This window comes from Rhyacophila brunnea, unplaced genomic scaffold (assembly GCF_057557595.1).
Source record: "Rhyacophila brunnea isolate RB1 unplaced genomic scaffold, BYU_Rbru_1.0 scaffold_24, whole genome shotgun sequence".
Lineage (NCBI taxonomy): Eukaryota > Metazoa > Arthropoda > Insecta > Trichoptera > Rhyacophilidae > Rhyacophila > Rhyacophila brunnea.
The window spans coordinates 23,439,134-23,462,747 of record NW_028232904.1 but is presented as its reverse complement, the minus strand read 5'-3'; the positions used below and the strand labels follow the sequence as shown (position 1 = coordinate 23,462,747).

The following is a 23,614-nucleotide window of genomic DNA, read 5'->3' as shown; positions in this document are numbered from 1 at the left end:
CCTACTACGGATTTTTACAAACATTTAAAATATTCAAAAATAAATCATACCTGATCCTGAATAGTTCTGTCTTCTGTTCATTCCTGTTCTTCTGGGTCCTGAATCTTTGTTTATTTTATTAATTTATTTTTGAAAAAATAACTAACTTTGTTCGTTGTCAGTGTGTTATTTCCATTGATGAGTGCGCATAGTGCCAGAAGATGCCGAAATGCAAAACCCCAATCACAAAAAAGCTACTCAAATGGATAAATACAAAACTTAAATCTATTAGAATATAATATACGAGACATATCGCACCGCGAGTGTAAAATCAAGACATCTGCAAATTTTTCAATTTCGAGATTAAATGCAAAAGTCGTGAACTTGATAATGTAAAAGTGAAGTAACTGAAAGAACCTGCAGTATAATGTAGATATAAACCAAATATTATGGTTTTTTTTAGAAACTCTATTTCTCTTAACAAAACGAAGACTTCAAACAGTAATATATCCAAAATATGTCTTTTGCTTTTACACTCACGGTGCGATATATAATTTGACACAGACATGACCATTTTTCTGATTACTTATGGAAATGAATGCAAAAAACTGTGTAAGCTTATTATTATTATTTGTATTAAACTAATCGAATATTGTTATAAGTCTGGTTGATCTGCTACCTACTAAAATAACAAATAATGTGTCTAAAAAAATACCACTAAAGTGCCAAAAATCCTAGTCTGCATCTGATAACGACAAATAGACATGTCAGCGTCTACAAGAAATTCAATTGAATTTAGAATCTCGATAATTTACGAAACTTATTCTAAGCTACACTTTCATCTAAAATCAGTTATAGTACGTACTACGTAGACATTTGTAATCCATATCACCAACGCATCATTAATAGACAGATGCAGAGCTTATCACTATAATATAAATAAATACTCTCTAGATCCTCAGTCAGAAAAACTTCGTACGCCGTACTAGAAAATATTTTTTCGTAGACTATTTAGAATGAATGATAATTCACTATAACTTTCTGTATTTTTACTACATGATATCCCTTGTTTTTCAAAATCTTTTTAACATCTTTACTAAGGAAGTACATGCTCTCCGCCTTCCCTCGTCTTCTTTAGGAGTACCAGGAAGGTCAAAGTAACAGTATATATTTTTCGTGATATGGTGTATACATCCTGGAGTTTTAATATGTGATAGTCCCTCATATAAATAATAATATATCAGTTTGAATGTATTCATACAAAATTTGGTGTTTGGACGGTGTAAAAAAGCATGATAGAGCAATTAAAATGGCAGGGATATGTGTATATTGGTTCCATAAATATACAGAACATAATAAATCAGAACAGTAACAAAATAGAACAGCGATAAATATAACTATGCCCCAACAGGAAAAATATAACATTTAATATTGAAATTGTTGTATCTTTATAATCGCAGGAAAGCCTCAATTAAACGGGACTCAGCTCGGTGTTGCCGGCAAGCTAGGTATATCTCGTCTTAATCAATCTAATATGTTTTAAATTCTTGGGCGACTAGGTACAACAAAATATTGAGTTTAATAATTCTGTGGAGTTGTGCATGATTATCCAAATCAAGCTGATCAATTGAGGTTCTTACGCCAAATGGCCAACATGCAGTGATTATAATATATATTACTTATTTATGTATTATATTTCGATTATAAACTTAAGTTTTATAAGTATTTAATTAATAAATAGTTATGACAAAAATTAATGTTTTATTTTTCCGCTGGTTGTTCTTTTTCTTCATGTTCTGTTTTGTTCGGTTGCCGTGTATATTATAGAGAAAGTTATTACAAGTAACTTGTAGGTACCCGGTCTGTGTTGTTAAGTTAGTTATAATAATACTAATGACTCAGTTTTTAATTTGTATTTTATATTATATTTTTCCCGTCAAATTTAACAAAATTGCCAAATAAACTTCTCTCATTATTGTCATTTATTATATTTTATCAAAATAGTGAAGAATCTTTGAAACCACTGTGTACATATTCTAGCAACGATTCACGATTTTCCCTTTTGCGGGTTGGATTTTCCTTTACACGGTAAAGATTTCCCCGAGAAATGTAAAGTTTTTCCTCCTGGGACATTGATTCGCAATCTATTGACGCCGGTTTTAAATTTCTCCTCTCGCATCGCTTGCTACCTACCTACTTGTCACACTATTCTGAAAAAAAAAAAAAAAAGCACATCTCTGGATTTAAATTTAAACTTTTCAGTAAACTATATCGGCTGACTTCTTAATAAAACCCACCATATATCGCAACCCATATCACGTCTTTTTTCTTTTTCCTATGGTGCTAAAGCTCAACTTGATTTCTTTTGGGTTCGTAACACGAATCTACATTGGTACCTGTGTCTCTTCAATTGAAAAACTTTGAAAGTTTTATCATGGTACATTCGATATATCTCATAATTATGACTGATTTTCTATACCACATCGTCAAGCACAGATCTGTATATACACCACTGAATCTATTTCTCAATAGCAGTTATCCAGTGGCAAAGGTGGAGGTAGGCTGTTAAAATCAGCCACAAATAGTGCACACTAAACTTTGTCAGTCAAACGTATTTGTTTTCATTGAAATAAGACTACAATTATTTACAGATAGTGTTGGTTAGTTTTTAAATTCAATTAAACCTTACGAAAACCAAGTCATAATAGATAATAGTCGAAAAAGACTCGTCTATCCATAAATATCTAAAATAATGCAATTCAATCATACGTAACTTTAAATATTTTATTTATAGAATAATATTTTTATCAATTATAGTTTGGTTTAGGATGGGCTTAATAAATTTAAAAAAAATGAACCAACAATATGTCTAATAATATGTATTCGTAATTCAACGATTACGGATAAGTATGAAGGAAAAAATGTTCACAATTTTGTCGTATCGCCAAAAATATACCAAACTTAAAATGGTTTGGCTTAGGCAGGGTTTAATTGCTTTTTAGAAACTGACCAATATCATTCTGTACATTGTAGTATTATTTCAATGGAAACAAATACGTATGACTAACAAAGTGTAATATGCACTATTTATATCGGATCTTAACAGCCTACCTCCACCCTTCGCAACTGAGGTTATCAGTCTATTTATTTTCACAGTTATTGTCCATAATTTACTTCCTTACTCTTGCGTTGTAAATTTGAGTGATGATACCACATCCGGTCTGAAATCAGTAAAAATAAGCCAGTGCATTTTTATCAGTTTCCTTTATTGAAAAAAAGTCATTCAAGAAAGGTATACCGGATGTAGTTTTTAACTATATCATGCTATGTGCTTTAAATACCTTCTTACGCTCTTGTATCTCCATTTAAATTTACTGCATATAATCAAAATTGCATGCCTTGGAGATATATCAACCCAGATGAAAGCTCATGAAAAGCTTCTTTGATTGAAATAACAACTCGTTATTATCATGCAAACTATAAACTATCCTCAAACTAAAACCGAAAGATGAAAACTTTTAACTGCGAAGACGTTAAACTAAACTAAGTCAAATGTTGTAGCTTTGCAGTATTCTGGGAGATTTCAAATCCTTTTATTTAGTAAAGATATTTCAATGTGCTCAATGACAATTTCAATCAAATCAAATCAAACTTATTTATTTAACATATTATAATGAACATAACAAATTATAAATTCAAAGCGTTCACAACATGACATAAAATAAGTTTTAATAATTTAAAAAAATAAAAATACAGAGAATTGTGAGTTAATAATACAATAAGTGATAAAATAAAAAATAAATTAAGAAAAGATATAAAATAAAATAACAAAAATAACAAAATAAAAGTAGATGGAAGCATACAGAGTGAACTTTGATAGACACTATCTTAAAAACTTATAAAACAACTTCCACCTAAATTCACCCTCACATAAGTGCAATATATCAATATCCGAAGCGATTTCATTAAACATGGTTATTGTCCTCCCAGTTGGCATTACCTACTAATAATAGGTTAGTTCTGCAAAGTGAGAGAACAAACAACGGATGCCCTCGATTCCTAAGGTAATTATTAGAGATACACAAGCCAACACCACCATAATGGCAGAGTTCACATTTACACACTCAGTGATAAAGTAAAAGAAAGAAAATGTAATCCTAAATATAAATTCTGACACTGTTATATAACGCGTTTTTGCAACCCTTAACTAATAATGAACAAATAAAGGATTATACGGCTCCGGAGTCAACACAAGAAAGTATAACCTTCAAGTGTAATCCAGAATACCTGCAACTCACGTCGTAAGATATACCAACTCATCATTTCTTTAAACTAACTCCTCTACTGTTCAAGGATTTCTTAACTTTAACTGGTATATGGGTTTATATAATTAATAACTGCTTGACTTTCAGTTATCACTGAGTTCAGCTCAGTTTACTGTCTAGCTTACCCATTTCAGTACATAAGCTTTGCTTGACCTTTTAAAATAAATTAACTGTATTTGGTAACCATATTTTTATGTATTAAATGTTTTAGTTGTAAATTGTAAATAAACCATGCCAATTTTTATCGTAACCCAAAACTTCTTAATATAAATAAGGGACGTATATAAATAAACCTACCCCGCAACCTTTATTCAGTAATTTATTTTCATTCATTCATTACTGTTCAGTACCTTACATCATATGATAAATCATCCGGATAATTCATTTTGTTCTTTTTCTCGACAGTGAAGACGAGATTTTAAATCTTATAAAGTAGTTACATAATTACAACGGTACACTGTCACTGTAAAAATTCTTCGTATGAAGGTGTGTGCTCTAAATCCATTATATTATCAATATGATAAAAAAATATCACAGAAAATAAAAAAGGCACGCAGATAAGGCTGTATGCAGAGTATATGGAGCCTTCCATCCCTTACAGGATTTGTCGGTAGTAGCAGGTGTTTGAAACTGCTCCCCAAATTGGGGGCCGTGATAAATATGACAGATTATATTATAGACGTTTGTACAGGTTACCCTAAAATATGTGATACAATTTTTCACCACCCCTCACTTGAGTACTGATAATATTTCACGTGGATGATGATTGAATGCAATTATTATTTTTGTTTATGTAGGCTTATCCTCACGTATAAGGTACCAATATGAGACATGTTATAATATATAGGTTTTTTCAGGAAGCATGCAAAATATATATCTAGAAACTCAGATCGTATGTACATCGCATTAGATAAATCTGAAAGTCTCAACATTTAAAAAAGAACAACTAAAGATAGCCCACAACTTTGCCAGCAGAATGAATAAATTAAGGAAAAAGCGAATTGTTTTTTTCCAAATCAATGAGAGAGATAATAGTGGGATCTAGACCAGTAGTTCTTATGAGAAATTTAACGATGGCCGAACAATTGATGTTGACAGTTCTATATAAACGTCTGGTGGCCGCACCAAATTTCAAGAATCAATTTCTCCTGGGAACCAAAAGAATATAGAATAAATTAATATACAGATGTTTTCCGAAACTTTAAAAAACAAACAAAAAGTACTCGCTGTAAAACTGAATGTCTTTAGATAAACTCCTACTGAAGATAATCATGCGATTACAACATAAATAATTAGTATAAGTGATCTTGCAACTGACTGAAAATATTGTACTGCAGCTTGAAGAGTCCAACAAAAACAAATTTGAAAATATTATTAGCTCGTCTCTCTCACTCGAATACGATATTAAGTTTTAAATAAAATGGCGACGACCCTTTCCATATTTAAACAAAAGCGTGAAATTGTATACCTACCGTCAGGAATTTCGTTAAGTCAGAAATGGACTATTTCACACATGATGACGTCATCACAAGAACACATTATGGCTCATTCAAATGTGGAAAGATTTTTTAGACAAGTCATGTATATTCAATTTCATAATTTTATAAATAAATTATTGAAATGTAATTCTATAAAACACTGGTGGCCGCAGAAAAGTCCTCTGGTGGCCGCACATGAGAACCACTGATCTAGACGCATGTTCATCAACTTGCAAACCACCTCACCAACTCTATTGTGCTAAATAATTATGATAACTTTGTCTACTCACGATGATCGGTTGCAAGTGCGTTATTCGCGGGCACCTCACCAAATCAATCCACCGTTGTTGTGCCAACTTATATTAAACTTTTGCATATGCGTTATTTTATAATAGTTTGATGCAGGTACAACTTTCTACTTGATAATGTTGTGATTCTAAGATTGTAGTTGCGTTCTTCATGAAAACTAAGTATAACTGTTATTGCAGAAGAAAATACACGTAAGGATCGCAATACCGGTATTTAACAATGGGGAACCCGGTATTAATAATTGATACGTAAATACCGGTTTTTAAAAACCGATAATTAATGAATTTATTTCTTAGACAAAACAAAATCCGACAAAAGTGAAATAAGAATATCTAATAATCAACCACTTATTTATTTTTTACTTTCGTTTTGGGCCTTATATTATAAACTATTAGCAAGAATAATTAAAACATTGCTCTTGACTTTAGTTTGAAGACAGAATTTGACTTAAACTAAAAAAGCTCTCTCTTGACTTCGGTTTTTGGACGGAATTTGTCATTCAAGCGGAAAAATTGATCGCACTGAAAAAATAATTTATAACGATACCCGGTATGAAATAACAAAATGCCGGTTTTTTATGTTTTAATGCGGTAATGATAACTCTAAAATATTTGACTACTTTTATTATTATACATACTAGAAAATTACATTCATTTAATATTAACTATGTAATATTTTTATTATTAAAATATTATTATATACTTGGCTGTAATTTTTTGGTAACGTTTTTCTGACCTACTCTGTTCCAACTGTCGTTAGGCTTGAAAAAAGATTGTTTCAACGTGAGAGACAAGGAACGAAAAAAGCGAATCCCTTCTTACAGCAATACTGCCCGCATAAGCAAAAACACAGCTAATGGGAAAAAGTCAATTTTGAGAAAAGAGAGGTTATCATGTTTTTCATTGCTGCTTCATTAAAAGTTAATCAATTTTAATAAATGTTTCGGTTTATAATAGATTATTTAAAAATTGATATTTTCATTACATAAAAATTGCAAAATTACAAAAATATTGATTATAAAACTCCACTATTGTCTTTTTATTTATGATTTTGAATGGAATAATGTCAGTTTCATAAGGAAAAAAACAGTAAATATGTTTTTTTGCTTATAATTTAAATTGTAATGGATATTTTTGAAAAATTAAATACTTGTAATGGTATTTTGTTCATTAAATAATATTGGAATGACAATATATATTTTTAAATATACAAAAATCCGTCAGTTTTGGTGGGAAGACTCCCAAAACGTCATCCTATTTGTAGGCATTACTCTTCCTTATTTTTGAATTATGCATTTCTTCTTTTCCATATATGATCCATAAACTGCTGACCTGTTAATTAATATTTAATTACCACATTTAAATATCATGTTAACTATATCTAATGGCCAGTCGCGTCAAACGCGCCAGTCGCAGTGTCAGCACTAAATGAGTTAATATTGTCAATTTTTCCTACTACTGTATACTGTGAAAGATTATTCAGTGTAATGCACTTCATAAAAAACAAATATCGAAGCTAGTTGACAGATGTAAACGTAGAAGCAGTTATGCGGCTCGCATTGGAAAAAGGGAATATTGAGGAATTTCCGTTTGCATTATTTTTAAATATCAAATGTTCAGAGACGTGAGTACAAATATCATTAATTTAATAAAACTAGATAGTTAGAAATGTGTTTTATGATAGATTAAGATTAAAATTAATAACTCATTTAGTGCTAACAATGGGCTTGCGCGTTTTCAGTAGTTGTCCATTAGATATAATTAACATGATATTTAAATGTGGTAATTAAAATGTAATTAACTGGTCATTAGCATTTTACTTGCCATTATAATTTCATTGGATTTTGCAGCATTTTGATCAAGTTTATCCAATTGCATACTCTCCAAAATAAAGTTGAGAATCTTTTTTTCACAATTCCTAATCCAATTTAGAACTTAATCACATTTGAGTATTAAAATATCATTAAAAATGTAGGGCGATATGAAGTTAGTGAATGATTAATTTGAGGTTATCTCATTATTACCAGTTACATGCGGTATTACGTTTGTGTAAAAATTCTAGAATCATAAACAAAAAAAACAGTAAGCCAGCGTTTTTAAGCAAAAAACACAGCAAATCGATAGATGTGCTGTGTTTTTGCTTATGAATCATTATTTACTGTTTTGTTGCATCGAAAAGTCTAACATTTTTGCAAAAGTAGTGAACACATTATGATGATTTCTATATTAAAATAAATGATTTCCAGTTTATTTTGTTATGCAATTATGTTCAGAATTTTATCTAGTATGTCACCTCATACCTACTTTAATTTCTCATTTTTTCCCATTAGCTGTGTTTTTGCTTATGGGGGCAGAATAGCTATATCACACATGATGTATTATTAATATTTTGTTTATGAAACACTCGGATTTATTTTTTCTGGCAAAATATCACCTCAATACATTTTTTTCGTTACGTCAAACGTATTTGTAGATACACTCTTCCAGTAGTACCACCAAATGTTTTCATAATATCACGTCAAGTAAGAAATATAAGAAAAAGTATTTTTAAATTGATGTGTTTATTTATTTGACAGGCCATAAAAATATGAGTGTAAATAAAGAAATCTATTATCGTTTATTTTATTATAATATGAGAATGAGAAGGGTGTCATGGGGTGATATCTAGGGGTAAGTAACTTCAAATGAAAGTAAATTTATATGAAACTGTTTTGCAAAATTGTTTCATGAATAATAGTAAAAAAAATTGCCTGCAGCAATTCTATTTCTACGTTCATTAACATTTAAAAAAAATGTGAATTTGCGATTGTTTTATTTTTTTATTTCTGTGTTAAACAAAATTCGTTTCATGACATCTATTATTTTATCGCAAAATCTTTATAGCATGTTTCCTTGTTTATTGCTTTTTGCGATCGTTCCAGGTTAAACTCACCTTTAAACCATTATCAAACTGTTTATATTCCCCATAAATATGAGATAGTTAAGTACCTACCTTACTATTAATAACCGGAACGGATAAAATTAACTATTGGAAGCCTTTATCAGGCATTAGATCTACTTTCGAAAATGATTTTTTTTATTAATATTCTACTCTAACTTAAAATCATACGCGTATGTTTTCCATCTGAACGTCTTCATTTTTAATTATCATATTTTGAAAATGGGTCAATCCAAATGCATCAATATCGAAGAATTATTAGTTGTTTAGAAATATGTGATGAATGTTAATTCACATGCTAAAGCCAGAGAGGATTTCTAATGACTGGTAATGAAATGACATACTACTCGTATCATTTAAAAATACAGTAACCTATGTTTTAGGGGTCATGGGGCTCTTGGTGAGCATGACAATTATTCTCCAGTCCATCCCCTAGATTTGCGATTGATCAATAAAGATCCTGTCAAGCTTTCACCCCATTCTTTATGAAAAATATTTTGCTAGAAACTGAAAAGTTTATCTCAGATAACCTTAACACTCTTCAAGGAAATATTTCTGTGTTATAGGTACATGGCAATACAAAGGTTATCAAAAATAAACTTGTACTTCTAAATTATTATGAAAAATCTGTACAATATAACTAAATTTAATAACATCATCATCTTCATCATCATCAGCCTGAATCTATCCACTGCTGGATTAATGCCTCTTCAAGCTGCTTCCACTTCTCTTGGTCCTGTGCATTGCTTGCCACGTTCTTCCGCAGAACTTTATCATGTCATCGATCCAGCGGCCTCTACGTCTACCTTGCAGAGGTTTTGTACTTCTTGGATACCACTGGATGACTAGATTTGTCCAACAATTGTCTTTTCTTCGAGCTATGTGTCCAGCTCATCTCCATTTAAGGCTTTTAATAAATTATATTACATCGCAATTCCTTGTCTACTTCCGTGTCCACTCATTCCTCTTCTTGTTCTTTCGCGTTATGCCCAGCATGCACCTCTCCATACCACGTTGTGCTACTCTTAGTTTCTGGATCTCTCTTTTACTTAGGGTCCATGTTTCACACGCATATGTGATCACGGGAAGCACACACTGGTTGAACACTTTGCGCTTTAGGCACAGTGGAAGGTCACTTTTGAAGATATTATTCAGGCGGCCAAAAGCACTCCAGCCTAGCTTTACCCTGCGAACAATTTCATCAAATATACATCCATCTATAGACTCTTGTTGTCCCAGATAGATGTAGCTTTTCACCTGTTCGAGCTGAGGGCCATTGATGAGGATCTATTTTAGGCCTGCAAAGCAGTTGAACATGACTTTCGTCTTTGTTACATTTATTTTCAAACCTACTTTGTTGCTTACTTCAGCAAGTTCCTACATTCTGCTTTGGAGGTCTTCTGAGTCTTGCGAAAAAATTACTATGTCATCGACAAAGCGCAGATGACTCAAATGAAGTACTTGTACAATTGTTCACAGCCTGCATATGCAAAGAGGATGTCCCAGAAGCATGGAAAAATGCCAGCATTGTCATTCTTCACAAAAAAGGTGACAGAGAAGACCTATCAAATTATCGTCCAATAAGTCTACTTCCTATTCTTTACAAGACGTTCACAAAAATTCTCTCAAACCGTCTGCAAAATGTACTAGATGAGAACCAACCGAGAGAACAAGCCGGACTTAGAGGAGGATACAGCACTATGGACCATATCCAAGTCGTCAGAGAAATCATAGAGCGGTACCAAGAATACAACCTGCCACTATGCATGGGTTTTATAAACTATGAATAGGCGTTTGATTCGATAAAGAAATGATCAATACTCGACGCATTCAGAAAACAAGGAATCCCTGGGCGCTATATAAATATTTTCAATAATATATACAGTAGCGCAACAGCATCTGTCAATCTCGATAAACCATCACGCAGATTTCCTATCAGCAAAAGAGTCCGACAAGGTGATACAATCTCACCCAAACTATTTACAGCTACCCTTGAAGTCTTATTCAGGAAACTTGACTGGAATGACAAAGGGATTCCCATAAATGAAGAATTAATAACATAATATTATCATATTGTTAACCTTTTTAATATGCGTATTATATTAATACGGTGGCAATACATTGTAATTTATTATTATGTGACGGTCAAGTATTTTAAACAATTTAAACATCGCTATCAATCTGAAATCTTCACTAATTGATTTCATGTATAAGTTAAATGGTTGTCGATTAACTTGACTTAATCTGGTGCTACAAACTATTCAGGTCCATGGGCGACTGCACAATCGTCATTCAGGTATCACTGTTTTGAGCTCTCTCTCTTTAGTCGGTCACACTTAGTCTTTCTGCAACCCCCTTGACATCCTCCAATTATCTCCCAGGGACCGAGTGCTTACAAGGGTTCATTCATAAACTTTATGGAGAGCTCTAGATCCATCGTAACCCATCTAAGTCTTCGCGCTCTCAATATTGGGCTAAAAATTAGTGTGATAAAGTTGATGGCGGTGCTTTTTAGTGGACTGTAGGAAAGGGATGTTTTAAATGTGGGGGGGGGGGGGGCAGTTACCCAGGGATCAATTCAGGTACTAACCTTTGGTGTTGAGATGGCAGACACACTTTGCTGGTAACTAGTAAGATCACTTTCACGATTACGCTGTACTGATATAATAATTGTCACTCATTATTGTTTATTGTTTTATGATGGAGTCACTGTCATGTATCATGAATTATTTATTAATGTGCCTGGTACTACAGTGCCTGGATAGCGATAATAATTATGAGACGTAGGTAGGAAATTTGTATGGGATTAGTGCTACCCTAATTGGTTCAAACAGGTGTTTTTAAATGTTATTGACATCCTTATACAAATTATTTTATATAAAATATTTTATTATAACATTATTAAATTTACTGTTAGGTAGGTATTATTAAAACAGACAAAAAATTACATTTCCTTAATTTTGTTAAGTTAAAGATAAACTTTACTAAATTTATGTATGTAGACACACATTTTTTTTTAAATCTTGATCGTAAAATATTAGCATATTATTATTGTTCGCTGTGTATACAATATTTTCTAAGTGAAAGGCATACTCTGTGAAATACGCTGTAAAGCATTTGGGCCGAAACAAACTTTTCAAAAGTTTGGCTCATCTCTGGGAATAACGAAATAAAAATAAAACTTTAATAATTGAGAGAAAACAAATGTTTCTACAAAACAAGACGACACCGACAGCACAAGTCTTTTGGTTTATTGTTATTAAAATGGATTGAAAGTATTCTGAGAAATAATATAATAATAAACCTAAACTTTTACTGTGAGAAAAAATCCTTTATCTTATTAACCATTAACTTCAAATTAATGATAAAGATAGGCTAGTTCACCCCGGTGTATAAAAACAATTTTATTTACGAAGTATCTAATATTTGGAACGGTGGTTTTTATAATATTCACAGTTGACCTTCTGGTTGGGTCAAATGCTAGCCCTCATCCTTAATTCCCACCTACCCTCGAATCCTTGTTTATATTGTCACCAGACCAGGGCAACCGGCAGTTGCGGGTCATGAGTAGACCGTGACTGTAATGTACATTCAGTTAAATCAAGACAACTAACGGGTGCGTGTTGCCGCACCGCGTTAACTACCGAGTGACTCAAAACATATATGTTCGACCATCATTGCACTAAGTCTGTTACGGTTTGAGTGAACATCGCGTCCATCAATCATAAAACCTATCATCATCATTCATCAATCTCATATATAATCAATCGAAGTGTGTCGTCCGTTTATCAGTGCATGTGTGCGTGAACACTAAACCAATCCCAGCACGTGCCAGCCCTCCCAACATAAAAGTCAGTGTCTGGCATCCTGTGTAAGCTCCCCTCCCCCCTAGATCCGTAATCCACCATCACCTTCAAATTACAGTCCACTACTAAAAGCGCCACTACCTTCTATATTGTAAAATTATATTGTGAGTGTTCTCAAATAATTCTCTTAAAATAATACCACGTAGGTACCACACAGAATTTTCTACGTCGTATTAAATAAAATTTGAAATATTTGAAATAAAAAAATAATTTAAGTATTTTATGATGTGCCTATGACACTTCATAGCAGTAAAATGAATTTTATGTATCTACAAATAACTTTATCTTGGACTATAACAATTTTTGTACTTAACCTTATATTCAAGAGTGTATTGACTCGACAATTTTCTAGGTATTTGTACCCAGAATATGTCTGTAATAGATTGAGCAAGTAGTTAAATATCTATTTTTTATAAAAAACAAACCTCTGTCCCAATATTCCATTTAGGATATAGATGGTAATATAATAATATATTATAAATTCTTGGATACCTAATAAGGTGTCCTCTCTAATTGTGGGCAATGAACTTTACTGTGGTTTCATAGTTTGATACTATGCAGAACTTTTTAGTCACAAAGTAAAAATGTATCAGCCTGTCAACCCAAAGAAAATGTTGTAATGCTAAATAAAGCTTTATCTCGTAGGCTTCTCCTTTTCATCGTCTTTTCAATACTCTTCTTTTTTGACCATGTCCGATCCTAATAGGATCATATGGGCCTCCACAGAGTAGAGGTTTGTATTAACAGATTTTGTTTTTACGAGAAATGGATGTCAGCCACTTGCTCAACCTATTAGGTCCATACCCTGATTCACACACAAATTGAAAAACAATATGTGTACTTGCCAGACCCAGGATTCAAACCTGGGACCCACGGCATGATAGTCCAACGCTTATGCCGCGCGGCCACCGTGGGCGTAATCTTTTCAATACTACACATAGATAACTATGTATTTTCACTATTTTGAAATAACTATTGAATATGATTCTATATTTCCTACTCTACAACATGATAAAACTAAGTAAGTAAGTAGTTAATGGGAACTGTATTAATTTTGTGTTTAAAAATATTACATATTGCATTAAATAAATAAAATAATATTTCTACAATATTTTTTCATACAATTGAACATTAATATATTTGCTCCCAATTAGACAAACAATTTTTCATTTTTATTTTACATAATAATTATAACCTAAATTTTTAAAGTTTAAATTTCATTTTCCCGAAAATGACGAAATCAGAATTATCTAGTTGTAGTATTGAGGTGATGATAATATTATTCCCTGGGTTACATCATATAAGTTCTTCCAAGGAATGAAAAAGGATTAGAAAAATATAACACTGAACCATAATTAGTCTTAAATTATTGTAGGTCGAGGTTTCGTTTGTTAAGAGGGCATCTCATTTTTAAAGCTTAATTTAATGAAATCCTAAATCCTTACACACTAACAATATATTATATCGATAAGTAATATTTATTAACTGATTAAAAATCCCAGTTTCCAAGTTTAAAACCGATATATTATCATTTTAGAAATAGAAAGCCTTCAACAATTTATCCTAAAAACACGATGAAGATATTTAAAGACAAAAAGGTTCTATCGAATCTGTAGTATAGGTATATTGTAGGCTTCGTCTAGACTCTAGACTGTGCGCTAGACGCATTATTTGAAACTTAATTTAAAGCGACAACATAATAGTTTGAAGATAATCCTCGAAATTGTTTTCGTTTTATAGATAGGTACAACATGGCTCATAAAACTAAAAGCCTATTAAAGCGTTGAGGAAAATGATTAAATACGTATTTATTACTGTGAGGTGCTACTAAAATTCTGATTAAAGTTAGCTATGAAGGTATTTTATGACTTCAGAAAATCTAAAATAATTAATTGAGTTGACTCTAAGTCAAATTATTATTGAAGTTAAGTGCTAAAGGCAAATTTCTTTCTACTATAATAACCAAGTAGGTATTCCCTCAGTTATATAAGGTGTACTAATTAATGTGTTGGGTCACTAGTGTGGTGTTTGATGTGTAGATTGAGGATGATGATAATGAAGTCTACGATGTAGCAGGGTGAGATTTATTAGCAACGTATCGGTACAATAGTATATTTTACATGATAGTTACGAGCTAAGTACTTGGATTCGAGTGACATCTAGATAAATTATTATTCGTTATTTATACAATAAAAAGTAACACATTAACATAAAATTCTGGTACATAATCATATTAGACTAATATAGAATCAGCGTTTTAAATTGAGTAGCGAAATGAAATATTATTAGTTATTACAGTCGTAAGAAAATATAATACTATGAAAAATGATTATTCGGCTAATACACCGAAATGGTATATTGTGCTGTGATATGATGTAATAACATACCGTCTCTAATTTCGCCAATCGACTTGCTGGTCTAGCTAAGTTGTTTACTGGAAATGGATTTGCTGGGAATATGTTACTGCAGAGTAATGTGATATCTTAAACAATAGATATTTGATCGCTTATTATTCTGCAGCTACAAATGATATAAATTCCGGTATTCAAAAAACCAGAATCCCGGCAATTATATATAATTACTTACTTTTTTTATTCAACAAATAATTAAAGATTTAGGAATGTAACATTCTAATTATTGAACATACCAACATAATTTTTACAAAAAACTTCTGAGAAAATATACTATAACCAATAGAAAAAATCTTTTTGAAAAAAGAATGACACCCCGCAGGAATCGAACCTGCATCTTTTGGGATTCGCGCCCACACACATATACCACTATGCTTAAGATACCTACCTAACTACGACAAATTTTAACTAATGGCTCTTTGTAATACTCTCTGAAGCACTTTCTAACTTGAGCTAATATTGGCTATCGGCTTTTGTATTTTAAATCAAAGTAGGTATTACTTTAATTACTAACCGACGTCACGGATTACTCCAAGATATTTTAGTGTTGTAACCAGAGCGTTGGAGCGGAGCTCGGAGCAATGGGATTTTCCCCGCAGCACCAGAAATTTGTAGTGCTCCACTGTTCCGGATGTTTTTTTTTATATTAAATTTTCGTCCTAAAATCCAATGAAAATAGTATATTTTGACACCTGAATTAACAATTGAAACACTGGAATTATTTGAAATATGGCAACACTGCCGAGTCGTTAAAAATGACCTTACTTTTTTGACAGAAGAGGCAAATAATGAGAGACGATTTGCTGCCGGTTTTGTTTATTTGAATGAAAATGAAAATTATTTTAAAACTACTTATTTTTTATTTTTTTAACATTTGTATACATATCGACGGCCCCAGGAAAAACCATGATAAGTCTGAAAATAGCGTTTTAAGTTTTATTAACTTTTTATAATATCATATTTTTTGTGCATGTCCTGTAAAAATTTCAGGTCTCTAGCATAAAAATTGACAAAGTTAGGTTTTTGACAATGGTGCTCTATATCTACATATCGCATCGACCAAATTTGTGTTCACATAAATATCCGAGGAGTATAGTCATATATCAATAAAAAAAATGTACTGCGTTTTATTTTACGAGTAAGAAGGTTGTTATACTTGCTATAACAGTCTTTAACGGAGATCCTAATATACGGCATGGTTTATATTGACGTATCACATTAGTTTCGAAAAATATATTGGTTTATCTTCGGAAAATATTGAAATTTGCAGTAGGTAAATGCAGTTTTAGTTAAAAAGCTACTCACTAGTCACTAGTACTAGTGTTTTATTATCAAAATATTATATTATTGAATATAAAACAAACAAAATAGAAAAGAATTATTTTGTACTAATATAGGTAGGTGCTTTTACTATACTAGGACACAGTAATAATGTTTAAATATAAATTTTGATTCATCAGCCAATTTCAATCCACCGCAAAATAAAGACCTCCACAAGCTTTCTTCGACTATTTTCGGTTAATTACTCTTCTACTTAGATACCCAAAAAACAATGTTGTAGGTAATGTTTAAGTTTGAAATTGTTATATTATTTGATATTAAACAAATATCTAATAGAAAACGATATGGATATATCATTATAATAATTCACTGTTTCAATTATTTAGATGAGTAGAAAAAGTATGTAATTATAAATAAACTTAATTTAAATAAATACCCAGCAGAAAACGACATATTTTAATTAAATATTATTACCTATTACTAGAAAACAAATTGTTTTGCAATTAAAAATGTACCCACCTAAAATATCCGATCATGTCCGATCCTAATGAGGCCCCTCACAGATTAGAGAACAGGTTTTGTTTTTACGAGAAATGGATGTCAGCCACTTGCTCAATCTATTAGGTACGTACTCTGACTCCGACCACAAATTGAAAAACAATTTGTATCTATTTTTCAGACCCATGATTCAAACTCGGAACCTACGATGTTATAGGCCGATGCTTATACCTATAATATTATGTTTTAACTTCATAACATTATTTTATTTTCGGTACAGTATGACACATTTTGATTAAATTAGTCTTGTACATCGATAATAACAACTAGGCAGTATTTTCATGTTTAAATTACAAAATATTTTATTATTTAAAAGGAAAGACTTATCTTGCTAGCAAATACAAGAGAGTTTATTTTATTATTCTCTTAGTAAAATTCTTACTAATTACGGAATAATATTTATGACTTAAGAAAGTGAAAAAAATCATTTTTATTACTCTTTCAAATGGTGAGAATTTCCGAAAGGCTTACTAATTGATTTGTACACATTGGGACCAACTTAAGCTCATTGTAAAACTTAAATACGTCCGACGTGTTAATTTTATGTTTGCAATAATATAAAAGGGTATATATTATTATTACTTTGTACATTGAATGTTTCTCGAAAACGAGCTCTGTGGATTATAAATTATTATTACATGTCGGTCACCTAAAAGAAAAGATTAGCCGGGTTTTTTGAAAACTTATTTTATCTTTTATTTTCAATAGAATTTTACCGAAAAACGTGTATAATAATAGTCAGTTTATGAATCATTTACTGTTGTCTAGAATCTAGGTAAATAATATGTATGAGATGGGATTAACATATTGTGGTATCCCCGGTAGGTATATTATCGAACAAAATATCAATTATTGGTTTTGAAAAATCTAGTACCTACTCTCATATATACATACCTCGTATTAATTTATTGAATATGATTGTTTTAAAATATGAAAACTAGCATAAATAGTAATTACTATTTTATCTAAGTTAAATCGGTCGGAGTTATATAGATCGATCAAAATAGTAAGTTAAATAAAGTGCTATGAATGATAATTGATATTAAACTATGTTTTTTTGAGAAAGTATTTAATAAAACTCTACGTAATTGATTAGAAAAGATAACAATATATTGTATCATTTAAAGAAAATACTTAAAAGCCAACCGTTTAGAAAAATGCAGATTCGTACCACGATTATTTAAATTTTAAACTAAATATTACAATGTTGGGGAGGTACATATTTATTTTATCTTTTCAAATAAATTATTGCAATCATGACACCTCGTATTAATTAACATAACTGAGTTCAATTAAGACGTACTTATACTGATGTTTTATGATTTATGTTGACAATTAAATATAATTCAACTATGTTTACTAATCGATAATTAAACTCATATCAACAATAAACATTAGAAAAACAAAACGAAAGTTAATATGATCACTGTATCAGTATTTATAAGCTTTTAATTATAATTTTACAAGATCAATTACAGAAAGATATTATGTTGCAAAAATTGAATTGAAAAAAGAGAATAGAAGGTAGGTACTGAAAAGGTTATCACTCTTGCTACATCAGAACTACATAATGTTGTATCAATGTTATTTTAGATAGGTAATTACCTAATCGTGATTATAGAATGTGTACCTATGTAATACAAGCCTAGTATAAATTTTATATGAATTTAACTTCTGCTGATGAAAATTTTAATAATGCGATCTCATTTGATAACGAAAGTGAATTCAGCTGTCTTTAAATAATAATTATTAGGTTATAAATAACACTTTCCTTAGGTTTATTAGTATTAAAATTTTTGAAACTAATAAACCTACTTAAATATATTTTTTCCAACATTTCGATGCTTTGGTAGGTACATTTGTGCCAAATTGTTATGTATAATATTATATTCCACTAGTTATTTAATATTTTTGTGTTTTTGTATTGAACAAAAATAATTATGTGTGTTCTAAAGTGATAATTACTAATTTAATTCACTCTGTATATCCTTTATGTAAACTATTAACGAACTTATAATGATTTATTTAATGAAATATATTATCTCTCTGGTTTCGATAATTGTACTGAATATTAAATAAATTAAAATTGTTCTAGCGATATACATGACCATTAACATGACATTGTTTTTTTTCTATCTATTCTATATTTTTAATGAAAAATTTGTTACGAAGTAGGTATAAAAAATAAATATTTTATTGATGGTGTAGTAAGTAGTGTTATGTACTAATTTCCTCATAACTTCTTTATTATTCCATTATAAACATTTTTCTTGAATGTTTATTATTTCGTAATGTACATATTCTGATTATTTATAAAAATATCAATATTAATTTGCAAAAAAACATAAAAAGTCATACTTAAATACATTTAAATTATTAAAACTCCGTATAAAAATATATGTATCTCAATATTTCCCTATATCCCTTGTTAAGATTTTATAGACACGCTGTACTATTTTGAGTTAAATATTGCGCAATGTCAATTTTTCCGTAAAAGAGCGTTATAACTATAGTTGTAATTAATAAAATCGTATATAGAAAGAAAAATGCAACGTAAAATAAGGTTTCTATCTCAGAATATGAATGTGTTATGCGGAGTCAGTAATCTATTTCGTCCGCGCAAAAGCATGTTGAATCGACTCGAAATATAAAGTGCGTAATATTATTCCAAATAAAAACGATTTTTGGACATTATCTCAGCTGTTAATTAATTAATCACCATTAAATTTTGATAGGAATATAGACCATAAAACGTTCTATCTGATTTACTTAAATAAGATAAGAAAAAACTTACTCATTGTATATGATGAATTTAATAGCGTAAATATTTTAGTTTTTTCGCTCTCCTGAACATTTATGATTTTAGACTTATCATGGTTTTTCCTGGGGCCGTCGATATGTAGGTATAACACTTTATGTTATTATTAAAAATTTTTACCCGGAGCGGAGCCGGAGCAAGTATTAGGTCCCGGAGCGGAGCAACTCAAAAAAGGATCCGCTTTAACGCTCTGGTTGTAGCTTCCTTGAACTTGCTAATAGTTTTTCTTTAATTACTTTAATAGCATAGATAGTAGAGAGAACAGCATGAGTTTATGTATCCAAGTTATGGCTTGTGGGTGTCTATCACATTTATTTTATTATCCCTTCTTTGGTCCGGTGATCAGGAAAACCTTGTAAAATATGTCTCCCTAGAAACAAGAAACTATGCCACAATCTCATTGAACAAATATATCAGGAAGTATACCTATAGATAATATTACTGATTACCCATTTTCCATATCACCATTAAAATACCGGCTCGAGGTAGCTTTATTCGCTTGACTAGGCATTCGAAAAAAAACCGAGAAATATATTACTTGGATCACAAAGAATATAATATCTCCTACCCCTGTGAGCTAAATCTTCAAACCATCTATCCCATTGTGAAGGCATTTCTACTATCGCAGAATTTATTGGAAATTATGCTTGTGATATTTTTTATTGAAACCGCTTTTAGAATGGTAACGTTTTTCATATGTTAAATCATATTATATTAAAATGTATTTTAGTGTATGTGCGTATTAATAGTGTTTTATGTATGCATGTATGCGTGAGAAAAAGGGAGTGAAAGGATAAAAATGAGGCTTTAATAATATAATGGGGAGGGTGAGCGTACGTGTCGGTAAGATAATGTACATTTATAAGGAAACGTACTCGACCTACTCACATTTAATTTTAGATTTATTTCAAATATTTTCTATATACTTAAGTTATATAATATTTAGAAATGTCCAAGTGTTAATATTATATTATTGTTGAACATTTTATATAAAACTAATAAATTGTGAAGCCTCGTAGCTTATACAATGTATAAATAATAAGGGAACGTCATTTTTATCGATAAAGAGTTTTGCTATTTTACCATATTTTTATTAGCTCGTATTCTTGTTTGTCCAAGACTTTTAACTAACTTTCCGACTAGCTAGACATTTTAAACTTTTAGAAAATATCAGAACACGACGACAATGCATTCTTTTAATAGTTTTGGCCATCTTTAAGCAGAATTGAATTCATTTTTTTTGTTTTTTATGTTTCGGAAAAAATTCGTTAAAAATAATATTTACTACTCACTATTATTGGTTGCTAAGTGGGTCCTAGCGACTAAATGATTAATATATATGTGCGTTACTATGGAAATCAATATGAAATGTAAAATGAATTTTTTGTATTTTCTAATATTTATTCAGTATTTCTATCAAGTACAATAAAAAGTTTTTATTAATACATAGAATTATCAAGTTCATATGATTCAACAGAAAATTTAAAAACGTGGTAAGTATATAAAAAGTTCTTTTTATCTTGTATTTTTAAATATTTTTTTTATAAATCTTAAAAATATTATCTGGTTGTGCTTTTTGCAATGGACTGTAGTTTAAAGATGCTTGTGGATAACGGATCTAGGGGAGGGAGGTTAAGTAGGATGCGAGACATTGACCTTTTATGTTGAGAGTGCTGGCACGCGCTGGAGCTGGTTCAGTGTTCACGCACTCACGCACTGGTAAACGGACGGTTCGGAATGTCACTCTTACGGTTTCACTTAGGTTTTGGGATAAATGATGTTGATAAGTTTAGAATGGATGATAGACGCGACGTTCGCTCAAACTGTGTCAGATTTAGGGCAACAAAGGTTGAACAGATTCGTTTTGGGTGAGTCACTCTGTGTTTAACGACGGCTTTTTTTTAATAAGCCCGCACACGACGGCTTTCTTGATGTCACTTGAGCTAACTGAATGTTATTCACAATCACGGTTGTCTCATGACCCGCAATTGCTGGTTACCTGGTCTTGTGACAATAATAAATAAGGATGTGAGGTTGGTGGGGAAATAAGGAATAAAGGCCATATTTGGCCCAACCAAGAAAAATATCTTTGAAAATTTGATTATTTTTTAAATTTTACAATATAAAATATTAAAACAAAAATATTAAATATGTCTGGACACCAGACATCAGAAGACAAATCGATTAGTATTTCTTTCTCTTGAGTATTGTGCAGATTAATTTATGTATTCCATGAAGGGGTTATCCTTAGATTTCCCGACCAATTTAGCGGTATGAAACGACTTGTATCTTGAAATTTGTACGTAAACAGTTCACCGCAGGACATTTTATTCGTGCGCCGCAGTACGTGAAACATGAGTTCGTGTAACATTTAATCAAATGACGAGTTCTTCGTTGAACATTTCACCGTGGAGTATATTTGTACGTATGCTACAACATGTGGCAAATTTTATGAGATGTCTTTACTAGGTTAGGTTAGGGTTAATCTAATTGGAACAGTTATATTTGCAAACTGTCGCCACGTTTTGTAAGACACGTACAAATGTATTCCACGGTGAAATGTTCAACAAAGAACACGTCATTTGATAAAAAGTCATGTTTCACGTACTGCGGCGCACGAATAAGTGTCCCACCATGAACTACATATGTACAACTTACATGTAACCGAAAAGACTATATTGCAAAAGAATAAGTGCAAGTGAAATGTCTAAGCGCTGTTAATTTCGTCACGTAAAACCAATATTACATTTTAAGAAAAAAACACAATGCACAAACACTTGCAATTGCACGGATTCTGAAGATTTTATTAGAACTTTAAGCAAAGACATTTGAAGACCAAAAATTAATAACCTGGGTAAAGCAATGTCCATATGCTCTAACGGAGATGACGTCATCTCATGATCAAAGTAAAAGAAGAAGATACCCTGCTACCAAAAAAGATAAACATCTTCGTTGTATTTTTTTGCACAACAATAAATTCGTATTCAATAAAAGATAAACGGAAAGGGTACAAGATGATCAAACAATAAGAGTGTTAAATAAAATTGCTGTACTTCAAGTGGAACTTTGTATTTACGGTCCAACAGGAATTGAAAAATATAGGAGTACCTACGCAATTTTTCCAACCGACGGAAAATTCAGACAGGTACTTAGTATCTAAAAACCTCTTTCCAACAACACTCAGCAGTTTAAATAAATGAATGTCTGCTTTTTTCACTCTGTATAATTCTTCGGTCACACGTTGGCCGCGCGGCTTAAGCGTCGGCATATAGCGTCGTGGGTCCCAGGTTCGAAACCTGGGTCTGAGAAGTATACATATTGTTTTACATAATATTAATACTATCGAACGAAGATACATGATGCAATTTGAATTTAAATTCTAATGGATTGAAGTTTTTTACTATTCCATTTGAGTACTAATTTGTGTATGCGTCAGAGTGTAGACCTAATAGGTTGAGCAAGTGGCTGACATCCATTTATCGTAAAAACAAAATCTGTGTATACAAACCTCTTAAAAATTATTAAATTATTAGTTATTATTATTATTAGTTTGAAAATCAATAAATGTAAAAAATCTTAACACCACTGCACATTATTTATGTACTGAAATATGACTATATTCTAAAACATTAGAGCGAGAGGTTTAAAAGAA

General features: G+C 31.1%; 1 protein-coding gene across 1 annotated transcript in view; it reads left to right on the top strand.

The window, feature by feature from the left end:
• Window positions 1–23,389: 23,389 nt before the first annotated feature.
• LOC147069230 (neuroligin-1-like) overlaps window positions 23,390–23,614 on the top strand; it is a 253,110-nt gene continuing 252,885 nt past the window's right edge. Inside the window, exon 1 of the mRNA XM_085951636.1 lies at window positions 23,390–23,393. Within this exon, the coding sequence (XP_085807762.1) occupies window positions 23,390–23,393 (4 nt within the window). The remainder of the gene's footprint in view (window positions 23,394–23,614) is intronic.